This window comes from Phaethon lepturus, unplaced genomic scaffold (assembly GCF_000687285.1).
Source record: "Phaethon lepturus isolate BGI_N335 unplaced genomic scaffold, ASM68728v1 scaffold15888, whole genome shotgun sequence".
In the NCBI taxonomy this organism is placed as follows: domain Eukaryota; kingdom Metazoa; phylum Chordata; class Aves; order Phaethontiformes; family Phaethontidae; genus Phaethon; species Phaethon lepturus.
In genome coordinates, this window is record NW_010558423.1 from 26,714 (window position 1) to 38,951 (window position 12,238).

Genomic DNA, 12,238 nt, shown 5'->3' on the forward strand with positions numbered 1-12,238 from the left:
TTTCCAATTTCCAAGCATCTTATAAATCCTTTGCAAGGTTATGCATTTTCATTTTAGTATCCAAATTTTAAAACTGTTATATTCAGCACTACCATCTTTGTTTGCTAAAGAGTAGAGTCTGTTGTTTTCTGCTCTGTCAGCTCTGGATTTGATTTGGTCTCCAGCAATTGCCAGGAAGGTGGTTGCTATAGCTGCACTAATGAAAGGAGCAACCATGTTTCCTTGAAGACAATGTAAGCAAGCATAAATAAACAAATGCTTAAATACATTATAATTAACACTAGTCGTGAAAATGAGATATTACTGGAAGAGGGAAAATAGATCTTAGCCCTTTTCAGTGGCTTGACATATATATCAAACTTGCAACTTCCTACTCAGTGCTTGGCTTAAGCTGATGCAACTTTTTTGACAGATATTTAAAGTATTAGTAGTTTTACAGGATTTTCTTCTTCATTGTGATGTGAGTCACATTTTTGTTGTATTTGTTGATGTTACCACTTTTTTCCAGTGAGAGCCTGTCTCCATAATTTTGCTGATTCCTGTTAGGCCAATAATGGGCACACAGATGGTACGTGACCAAAGACAGGAACATAAGAAAGTTTTAATTTAAAAAAAGTCCTGTTATGTTGCACTGAACTTTGTTAACTCTGGTTCACTGAGTTTAGCTTTAAGTGTGATTCTTTTCTGACAAGTGACTTTAAAAACTGTATCACACGTTTTCATGTCTGTATTTCAGTGGTTCAGTATCAATTTTGTTCAGCATGTTGTTGGATTTTTTTAAAAACACCAGATTTACCAATGAACCATAGATTTGAAGGTCATGCTGTGTTCAGTCTCATGCAACACCAACAATACTGACATTTCTGAGAAATGAAATCTCTCACTCACCTTCACAGCAAATCACTTCAGTGTTGAGGGCAGACTGTGCTGTCAGGTTTTCATGAAGCGGGAGTAAATCTATTCTACTGCCAAGCTAAATATTTTAAAGTATACCTCCTCTTTAATAGATACTAAATACGTTTGGTGTTTTAAGAGAAAAACTAAATACCACATGGTAAAATGACATTCCTCAGAAACACTGTTGTTACTTTTCTTATCTGATTTCTGATTCTGACTTAGCACTCTACAAACTATTTTCCTTTTTTTCTCTCCTTTATTTTGCAGTTAACTTTGACCACTTTCAAATATTGCGTGCTATTGGGAAAGGGAGTTTTGGAAAGGTAAGAATCAATTCATTTTTAGCAGTTAAAAATCTAATAGAGAATTCCTTTGTGTATTCCTGGTGTGACTTGATTAGACTAGGATAAAGAAACAATGTCTTGTGGTCTTTTGCTTTTTAAAGGCATCTGATCATCAGTGTGAACTGACTCTGATTATTCATTAAATTATTTCTATTACAATATATTCCCTAAAATTACTTGAGTAAAAATGATTATAATAATTAAGTCTCCTCAATGGGGATTAGTAGAATTCAGAAATCAGTCCCCAAAACAAAAACAAACAAGTAGGAACAGACTACTTTTTTAGACAGTCCACTAGAGTGATCCTGTTCTTAAAGCTCTGGACTTACTTGTGTCTTTAAAATAACTGCAGTATTTTAAAGGCACTTTACATAGATTCAATACACTTGGGACTGTATAAACTGACATACACTGTAATTATGATCATTGAGTAAATGTTTGTTCAACTCAACAGCTTTTTGCTGAAACAGAGAAGATTAATGGTTTGTTTACACATGAGTAGACGACCTTTCTTTCCTAAAATAAAGACTATAACAAGGTTTTAAATTTTAATATGGGTAAATACAAGGCCATGCAGACAGCGAAAATCAAATTATAAAAATATTAGAAACTGTTACTTGCAGGAATACATTTGAAGGTGAAATACAATTTCAGTAACTGATCAAGCAATAGCTGTCTAGATTTTGTTTTAAATGGTTCTTCAATATATGCCAGCTGAGTGCCGGTGAACTACTTCTGTAGTTATGCATTAAGCACATACACAGGATTTTGCTGGCTCTTGACCTTCCATGCAGAAAAATTACTTTCATTTTACAGAGGCCTGAAATACTTCTCGCAGAACAGCATGGTCCTTCACGGCATGGGCTGTATTCAGTTCAGTAGTTTCCAAGAGAAACCCTCTTTGAGGTCAATAGGAGAATATGTTGCTAGTGCAAAATGGTGTTCAAGAATCCCTTAAAAATCAGAGTGGCAGAGATCTATGATTTTTTATTATCACAATACACCGATGCAATATCACGTCAAACTAAATAGAGGCCCAGGAGTGCAAGTTAGTTCCAGGATAAGCAGTTAAAGATGTATCCAAATCATGCTGGCCATCACAAAGATCACCTGCACCCCTCTCTCTCCAGAGCTTCCTCATTCACACCTCTACTGTTTCTGCACTTTCAAAGGGGCCCTCACCCTTCCACATTATGCAGGAAAATAAAACAAGCCTACATGCTTATTGGGTGATGTTTGATACACTCTTCTCCACAGCATTCAGGAAACTGGTGAATGTTTCCATGATATTTCTAGAACTATCTAATTTTCTTACAGGTTCATACAGTTGCAGTGTTCTTGTGAACCTGCTTTGGCGATATGTATGGTTGAGAATAGTTTTGCAACTCTGAGAGAACACGTTTAATGCAAGAAAGAACTCATGCATAAGCCCCCTCTAAATTTAAATCCTTATTTTGCAGCTCTCAATGCAACAGAAGAGTCTTTGGCATAAAAGGCTTGTTTTTCCCAAATGAATGCAAGCTTCTGACCAATCACCTTGATTTTCCTTCTACAGACAGGGAAAGAAAGAAGACCATTTTAAAATTACCTACTATACCATGGCCAAAAGCACAACGTGGTAAATCACTCACTGTTTCAAGTGTCTTTCTCTGTGAGTCAGTCTTGCCTTTATCATTCATTTAGAAGCCTTGTCACTGGCAACTTTTCCTATTACTGTCCTTGTGGAAGCACCTGGCAGCAGAAAATGTCAACAAATGATGCAAGACCCCTAATCTCTATTGACTCGCTGTTTACTGTTTGGGGTCTATTGTGCTCTAGCATCCTGCAACACGTAACACCATGTTCCGTATCGGCCTTCCTTAAACTGCCGTCTTCCTTTATGGCTGCTCTGTGGCCTGTTTTGTTTTCTGAGAGCAGCAGGGTGTTTTAAGACGCGCTCTATTTTTTTATTTTACTGCTGTTGGTACAATTGTGCGCTCACTCTCTCTCCATATTTCTTAAATTACTGTGGTTGCTACAGCAACCTTAGGCCTCTGCAGGATATTGCTGCAGGAGGTATCTGGTAGGGCAGAGACTCCGCGCAGCTCAGCTCGCGCCCGTGCACGGGGCCGAAGGTGATCCTGGGCACCTCACCTCCTCCCCTGGGGCCGGCTGCTTCAGCAGCTGCGCTCTGTCCCTCCCAGCCGGCTTCAGAAGCCTTTTGTTTGGCATTTTGAGTTCACAGTAGCAACATTTGCTGTTACAGGAATTCCTAGGCCGGTTGGTGTCAAACGCTTTGTGTCTCAAGGCGCCTGCTTTAAGCGACTGCCTCAGTACACGCCGTTTCCTAGGGACGTGTTAAGAGCGAGTGTAGTCTTGTAGGCACTGTAGCACCTTCCTCAGAAAAAGTCAAGATACTTCGCAGCAGTTGTGAGGAGCGTAGGAAGTGGGTGTGGAGAGACGAGAAACAAGGAGCACGCTCCTGTTTCTGGCAAAACCCAGGCTTACTTCTGTCTGCTTGGAAAGGCGTCCCTTCAGAGCGAGGGGCGGCGGAGGACGGTGAGCTCTGAGCCTGCGCAGGGCCGCTGCGGCCACAGCTTCCGAGCACGGCAGCAGCTCTTTTTCTCAAGCCAAGCGACGGGCAAGCTATGGCAGTCTGGGGTGTGACCGCTCACTGAATGCTTTTCCCCACTCCCGGGCACATCTATACGGACCCCGTGTATGTATCTGTACGTACAGACGCTGCTACAGATCCGTGAGCTGCTGCACGGGTGGCAGCGGTACCCGAGGAGGTGTGTGGCACTCCTCCAAAGGTAGCCTTGCTGGCTTCAGTGACCTTGCTTTGCTAGGTAGATGACAGTAGCTCTCTGCTCATGCTTTGCTGTCCTCATATGTAACAGGAAATAATGATTTCTTTTTTTTTTTAAAGACCATTAAGCTAGTTATGCTTGGCATGTTCCTGTTATTAGCATTTCCAAATACACTTGAAGTGGGCCAGGTCAGAAATTTTGCCCAAACAGCTTTTATTCATATATTAAGTATTTCCCTTCTAAGGCAATTCAGAAGTAGAAAATTTAAAATACTCAAACCAAAAATGCTGAATACTGGTATAAGTAGTTATTTCTTTATGCTATGTGATACCTTAAAAATGCTGTCTCATGCAATGCTCTCTCTCTCTGGCTAAGTTTTTCCATTTTGCTATATGTAGAGCCATCATTCTTATCAACAAAATATTGCAAAAAATTATATATTCGAAGATCACCCAATGAGTACAAAACTGACTAGGGAAATACAAGAATTATCATTGTTCTTTACTGCAACAATAACTGTATAATTGCAGGCTTACTGCCACAAAATGATTTGTATTCACGTGAAAAAATGAGTTTTCAGGAATACTATAGTACCAATTTTCTTCAAGTTCTTTGTTCATGGGAACAAGTATATCAAACAATCTGACCTCCTTAAATTAAACTCAAATTATATGAATGTCCAAGCCCTTTCTCCTATTTGCCTAAGATGCTGAGACACAGGACTTAGTTCTGATTATTTTGGTTGTATAAAACAGTGAATTCCTCTGCTGAAGTAATTGAAATTACACAGGTATAAAACAGATGGGAACCCAGAATCACGTCTGCACTGTTCAAGGGTACTTTACTAAATAATATACAAAGTATTTCAGAAAAAATATGCTGCTATCCTAAATGCAACGTAAGACACAACTGCAGAATATTAATATTGTTTGACAGTATAAACACATGTATTTTTAGCTTGAGTTAATATGAAAAGGGAATAAACAGATGCTTGGTCCCTGCTCCAGCTGTCATGGCTTGCTCAGGGGAATCTGGGAATGAATCTCCCTATTTAAAGGAAATTCCCTGGCAGTGTAAAGCCAAACTTAGGACATCCATTCTCCAGCCTCTTTGTGTAAATCTTTCCAACGCTACTTGTAAGCTGAGACTATGAGCATTAATTTTTCAGAATATGTGTGTAAGAACAGACGAAGTAGCAGTATTTCAGGCACATGCTTCATAGCAGATTTATCAGTTCCCACACTGGGAATGAAAAATATAGCTGGTTCCTGTCTTGTAGTCCCCTATATCTAGGTGACTGTCTTCTGCCCAAGCGTTGCCACAGACCCTCTCCTGGGCTATGATTACTCATGGCAGCTATAGGTGCCCCATCTGATCTACTGACCTGATGTACTTGATGCATAAGATTATGATACAGAAGAAAGGCTGAGGTGTGCACTCCAGCTGCCAACTCTCCACTGCCAGGGACCTTGCACAGAGGAGCTTCCTCTGGCTGCAGTTTTGTGTCTCTCCTTTTTTATGACCTGTCATGAAACCATATCATGGTAGTTCGAGAACTCTAAGTACTTATGTACCAAACTCAGACCAAAACGGCTTTATTGAAACTAAGTGCTCCCAATCCCTGCTGTTCTCTCTGGACCAAGCACATGGCAGCTGGAAGTCTTTTGAACTTAGTGGGAGACAGGAGAAATCTGTGTTTTGCAGCAAGTCAAACTTTTCAGCCATCCCCATCTTTTGCTCTGGAAAGAGCTTCTCTGAAGCTACCTATGGCTTCTCAACCTACACATCATTATGCAGCAAACTATTAGCAAATTCCACCCCAGTTTTACTCAACATAACTCTCTTGCTTTGCTTACCTAGGTCTGCAATAGCCCATGGGTCACTTTGTCACCCATAGCAGTCTTAGCGGTTGTGTGATCTATTAATCTGCAGATTAATAATAATTAATAAACTCCATCTGTAGGTGCTCTATTTTTTTGCACGTGAAATCAGAGGAAATCCAAAAAGGTAGCCTAGAAGTGGACCATAGCATATGTTTCTCCTGAAAAATGAAGTTTAGTCCTGCAGTCATAATCTGTTGGTTTTCTTCCCCTGGTTCTGAGGAAAAGTGTCTCCAAGTCACACTCTGGTCAAATTTCTTTTAATCTGATAGTTTTGAAGGAATTAATTGTTACCTTCTCCCAGATAGAAAAAAGATACAACCTTGTGATAACAGCTAAGACATGTAGAAAAACCCTCTTTAGAAAGGGAATATTTTCACAAGAGACTTTTGGAAATAAACACCATAGAACTCCAAAGAAAATTAACGGGTATTCGTGTAGCCTACCTTTAAACATTGTAAAAGACAGATGCCTACATCCAAGCTAGTCATCTACAATCTCTTTAGGAGGACTTTACAAGAGAAGTGATCCTTCTAGAGATGGATCCCTGGACCTATTTAGACCCATACCTTAGGTGGTGGAGATGGATGTGCTTGTCCCTATCTGCTGACTATGAAGCTATCATAGTTGTTGAGTTTATGACACTTATATCTGGTTTGAAGCATCACCTATAGAGACTGCTGAAGCAGTGATATCAGTTTGAGCGGGGCACTGTCTGGGCTTTGGTAAATGATATTCACAGGAAGATTCAAAGAGGATGTTTTAGTAATGTGAGCGTGACAGACTTCCATACTGATATGTGTAAATAAGACAGTTCTGCACAGACCTCCACAATAATGACTCATCACAGAATTTGTTTGTTGAGGTGCCAAAGCATCTGTTTGTCCCTATTTTAAAATTACTCCTTTGGAAAGAATTTAAACCATTGCCATGGTTTAACCCCAGCCCACAACTAAGCACGAAGCAGCCGCTCGCTCACCCCCCCACAGTGGGATTGGGGAGAGAAATGGAAGAGTAAAAGTGAGAAAACTCATGGGTTGAGATAAAGACAGTTCAATAGGTAAAGCAAAAGCTGCGCACGCAAGCAAAGCAAAACCAAGAATTCATTCACCACTCCCCATGGGCAGGCAGGTACTCAGCCATCCCCAGGGAAGCAGGGCTGCATCACACTTAACAGTTAATCGGGAATACAAACGCCATCACCTCCAAACATCCCCCCTCCCCTTCCTTCTTCTTCCCCCAGCTTTATATACTGAGCATGATGTCGTATGGTATGGAATATCCCTTTGGCCAGCCTGGGTCAGCTGTCCTGGCTGTGTCCCCTCCCAGCTCCCCGTGCACCCTCAGCCTCCTCACTGGTGGAGTGGGGTGAGGAACAGAAAAGACCTTAACTCTGTGTAAGCACTGCTCAGCAATAATGAAAACATCCCTGTGTTATCAACACTGCTTCCAGCACAAATCCAAAACACAGCCCCATACCAGCCACTATTAAGAAAATTAACTCTATCCCAGCCAAAACCAGTTCAACCATAAACAAAAAACCCCCACAATTTAAACTTTTCCCATTGAGACTGCACATGTGAAGAGAGCTTAAGGGCTTTTCTTTTCTTTTCTGCAGTAGTGGAAAAGTTTCAGCCCATTGATGTCCTACTCAGAAGAAGAGCTGACAGCCAGGAGGTAGAAATGCCAGAGAGGGTCTCCACTATGATTCAGCACTGTCATAGCAATGTCAGTTTTTCACAATATCTTCAGTGTGGATGCAGCTTGTGTTTCCTGATTTTTAGTAAGAAGTAGCTTTAGTATATTCATTAAAATGCAATTAATTTTGAAACCATGTTAAAAGATGTGCATAGGTACACATTACTAGAAAATGTTTACTATCGTTCTGCTTTAAAGTTGTAGGCTAGGCAAGTTTTTACTAACAACAGAAGGTCTGTTACAACTGTGCTGAATACCCTTGCCTTTAGTGGCAGGTAAGAGAACTGAGTGCCTTCTGGAGTCACTGCGGTGTTTCGAAACCTGGTTACATTACATATTTAGATGCTGTTTCCTAGTTTGCCACTTTGGTCAAACCTGTAACTCTCAGCTGAGTAAAACCCCATTCTCCCAGCACTCGCACTAGTCAACTGTTCAGTAGGGAGGCTTTTTATGTAATGCGATAGGAGACTTCTGCAAACACCTCGGTGTTGGCCAAGTTTCATATGAAAGTCATGCTGCAAATTCATGTTAGTGAATGAACTGGACTTAGGTTCTGAGCCAAAATCCATAAACATTGTACTTTATAATGTGATTCACTAAATTGGATTGTCCACATAATCTCAGACAAGATGTCAAGAATTGCCTCTGCAAATTCTCCTTATACTTTTGAAGAATCTGTGGAATCTTGAACAATTCATTTCCATCTCTCCATTTCAGTTCAACCCCACCTGCTACCTCTTATTCCTCCAAAAGGCCAACCCCAGTTCCCCATTGTTCCACAGCCTGGGTTCTTTCCATATAAGTGTGAACCTTTAGTTATCTTAAGGACATCACCAACATCCAAACTTTCCATAACAGTCCAAGGAGGAAAATGAAACAAAACTTCACTACTCACCATTGTGTAACACTGATGGGCTCAATACAAAATATTACCATCTATGTTTTACTTAATTATCAGAACACCTCCTGATATTAGGAAAGGTAATTAGAAGAAACTCTGCTTAATCACACGTTATCACTATAGGTTAAAAGTAGTCTATTAACTCCTCTCTTTGGACTAGATTTGAGCTCAAGGAGATGCATCATGGAAATAGAGTTGCAGAGAAATAAATATGGTTGGGTTTCACTGGCCCAGTTCCTCTTGGAGGGACTGGAAAAAAGTAGAGGAAGTAAAATATGCTGATGGTACGCTCCTGGAGCTTTTCCTCTGTGCTTAAGAAATAAGTGACCACATAGTAAGTCCCTTTAGGGTCCTCACCCCTGGCACTGGTTTTTCATCACCAGGTCCAGAATCCAGATCACACTTTATTAAAGTCAGAGGTGTCAGCTGTGGGAAGTTGTCTTAGTTTCTCCAGACCATTTCTGAATTTTGAGCATGCAAGTTCCTTAAAATACAGGTCAAAACCAAAGGATTTATTTCTGGTTGGCACCATGTTGTAATCTGATCTCTGAGCACTAATTTTATATATATATATAATGTGTGTATACTATAATTTCATTTGTGTATAATATGGGAGTGTATATATGTGCATGTGTGAATGTAGATAAATATCCATATAAGATAACAGTGCCCACACCAAGTCAATCCAGAATACCCTTGAATTTAGACACTACAGACTTGTGGTGTCTAAAACAGATGCTTCCAGTACGCAGTCTGTACATGTCCTGATGATGGAAAATTCTGATTGGAGCCTATGGTTGTGTCAGTAATATAAACATTGCACCAAATTAATATTTTCAACTAATATTCTCTTGGCTGTGAAGACACACTAGGAGTGTCACTTAAAAAAGTCCCAATCAATTAACAGGAAAAACCTTCCAGAGGAAAAAATCTTTCAAGGATATAGTTTTGATCTAGTGTGTATGTAGGACTGTTACGAAGATGAGGTTTACACCAGCTTTGGGGATGAGACACAGAACAACCTCATATTTCCGTGTTGCCAGAAATCATATTTAAAATGATGATCCTTGGATGTGGTGCTGGTGCCACTTTCCAGCTTCATTCACAAGCTAAACTTCCATGACAAAAAACAATCCAGGCCTCACACGGGAGCTCTCTTGACTAAGATTTTCTTCCTGCATTTGACTTTTGTCAAAAAAAGAAAACAAAGCTAAAGCAAAGAAATTTACTGCTAGAGACTAAATCACTGTAATGGTCTTTTGTGACTTCAAAAAATATTACAATGAATCTCTGTATGAAAATTCTTTTTCTTTTCAACAATAATTCAAGAGGCATAATTCTGATATTTAAATGAAATATTGAGCCTTGTGAATGTAGGCTATGTTTATGATGCAGTAATCGAGATGTGTGTATTGACTTGCGGGAATAAGGACAATAATTGTGCATTTTCTTAGGCAGGATGTGGTAATTTTTGTGACTAAGGAAATAGCCTGTGATTTGAGCAATTGGAGTGTATTCCTCCCAGCTTTACTATGTACCTTCTGGAAGTTATGCCACTTTTCTTGGTCCTCATTTCTTCTTATGCAGGACTGGTTTTTTTTTTTTTGTTAATTAATTAATTGCAATATATTACAAGGAATCCTGCACAGCTGTAATGTGGACTTTCTGAAGGTGTTCCTAAGTTGTGGTATCCAGATCTGGATTATTGAAATATCATAAAAGGCTCCTTTTTTTCAAAGTCACAACTGAGTTTCCTTTCTGTAGGTGTCAAACTTTGTCTTTTACTTTGCTGTCAATTAGGTGTGCATTGTACAGAAGAGGGACACCAAGAAAATGTATGCCATGAAATATATGAATAAACAGAAGTGCATTGAAAGAGATGAAGTTCGAAATGTTTTTCGGGAGCTACAGATAATGCAAGGCCTGGAACATCCCTTCCTGGTCAATCTATGGTAAGCAAACCTTTAAATTCTGTCAAGGATCTCTTGTTTTGTACTTATTGATGAATCCGTTCAGGCTATGGAAGGCTGGAAAGTTGAAAAGTATAAGAAAAATTTTGGTGACCTCTTTTTTCAACATATTTATGTTTGGCAGAGGGTTTTATTTTCATGAATATTTTAAAGATGCCCTTTTGTATTAGCATATGTAAACATCACATTCGCCTTTTCATTTCTGGTTTGCTTTCTCTCCATATTGTTACAGCAGTGTGTGGAAATGTGTTGCTCTGTCCAGCTTCATCATTTCTTTTTGACAATACCTGGACTAAACAACTGTTATAAGGCTGTGGAATATCAAACCCAACTATTCAGTTAAAAATTTTTGTAGTTGATTCAGAGAAAATTCAAAACTCAGTTACTCTTAAAAAATGGCTGACATGGAACAACAAAAACATCTTTCTGTCACCTGGAATTTCTCTTATCTTCCCAGCGTTAGCCACTGCATGCCACAGTCACATACAAGTGTGAGAAAATGTTGGTCTGACTAGCTTCAATTACACCACCAACCTAAAGTATTTGCTGGCTTTTATGTAGTGATAGTAGTAACAGGACACAGACTTTTCCTCCCTTATCTAAAAATGCATATATAATTAAAAAAAAGGGAACATAAACCATTATGATATGAAAATTATTCAGTTTGTGAATAGCTTGGTTGACTGCAGATGGTCACAATGCAAACAGACCTTCTGTTTTGTGAGTTCTAGCTGTCTCACTAGAGGTCAATGCCTAACCTACAGTCTTTTTCCCATCCTTTAGCTCACTCTTGACCTGTACAAATGAGAAGTTTCTTGTTGCCAGCTTAGCATCTTTCATGAACAAAATGCCAAACTATTTTCTGGCTTAACACAGCTTTAGTGTGATTGCACCCACTTATACCAGCAAAGGATTTGATCCCAAAATTCATTCAAAAAGGACCTAATCATATATATATGTTTCAAGTGCTCTCCACTTGACATGATTGATCATACTTGAGCTAACCTAATATGGAGGCTTAAAGAAAAATATACAAATATTGTGACTGGAATACAGAACTTTCCCAGTATTTTCCAAGATTCCACCAACCTGTATTCTGGGGATTTCTTCACCAAAGATGTGGTATTTCTGTGCTTAAGGGCCTGTGGATTTTTCTTTCATGCATTTGTCTAATCTCTCTCTAAAGTTTTGTTCTTTAACAAGAGGCAGCAAAGATTTCCGCTGTGCAACTAGACACTGTGCAGAAACAACCATAGGTTAACATGATCTACAAGACACTTCAGTAAACATAACAATGCTGAAGGACTAAGGATCAAATATTTATTGTGAAACAAAAAGTATGCTAGATTCCAATTACTGAATTATCATCAGCTAATAAATATTCTTTCTTGTTTTCTTATTTTAATGCCAAAGATTAAACCTGAAATAAGCAATACCTTAAAATGTGTTGGGTGTGAGGATGATTTTTACTGTAATAATTAATTTAGTCTTCTCGTGCTTCTGAGATACTATCACAAGATCTCAAGACTCAAATGTTATACTATATATATATGAGAGATGTGTAAAATGAGAGAGAAATGTAGTACTCTAGAACTAAAAATATATTTCAGGCAAAAAGGACACTATTCAAGATGCTCCAGTGCACTAACAATGTTCTATATTCAATGTCTATAGCAATGTTTATAGTTCACCAGTCTATCTAGCATGCTTACCAGGGAGAATGACAAGATTGACAGCGTCTCCCACAGCATTCTCCTGG

The 12,238-nt window shown here is 39.2% G+C and overlaps 1 protein-coding gene across 1 annotated transcript in view; it reads left to right on the top strand.

Moving 5' to 3' along the window:
* The window catches only part of LOC104625441 (serine/threonine-protein kinase 32B-like), a 36,985-nt gene extending 26,520 nt beyond the window's left edge, over nt 1-10,465 (top strand). Inside the window, exons 2-3 of the mRNA XM_010293065.1 lie at nt 1,165-1,220; nt 10,310-10,465. Coding sequence (XP_010291367.1) covers nt 1,165-1,220; nt 10,310-10,465 — 212 coding nt within the window. The remainder of the gene's footprint in view (nt 1-1,164; nt 1,221-10,309) is intronic.
* The last annotated feature ends 1,773 nt before the right edge of the window (nt 10,466-12,238 follow it).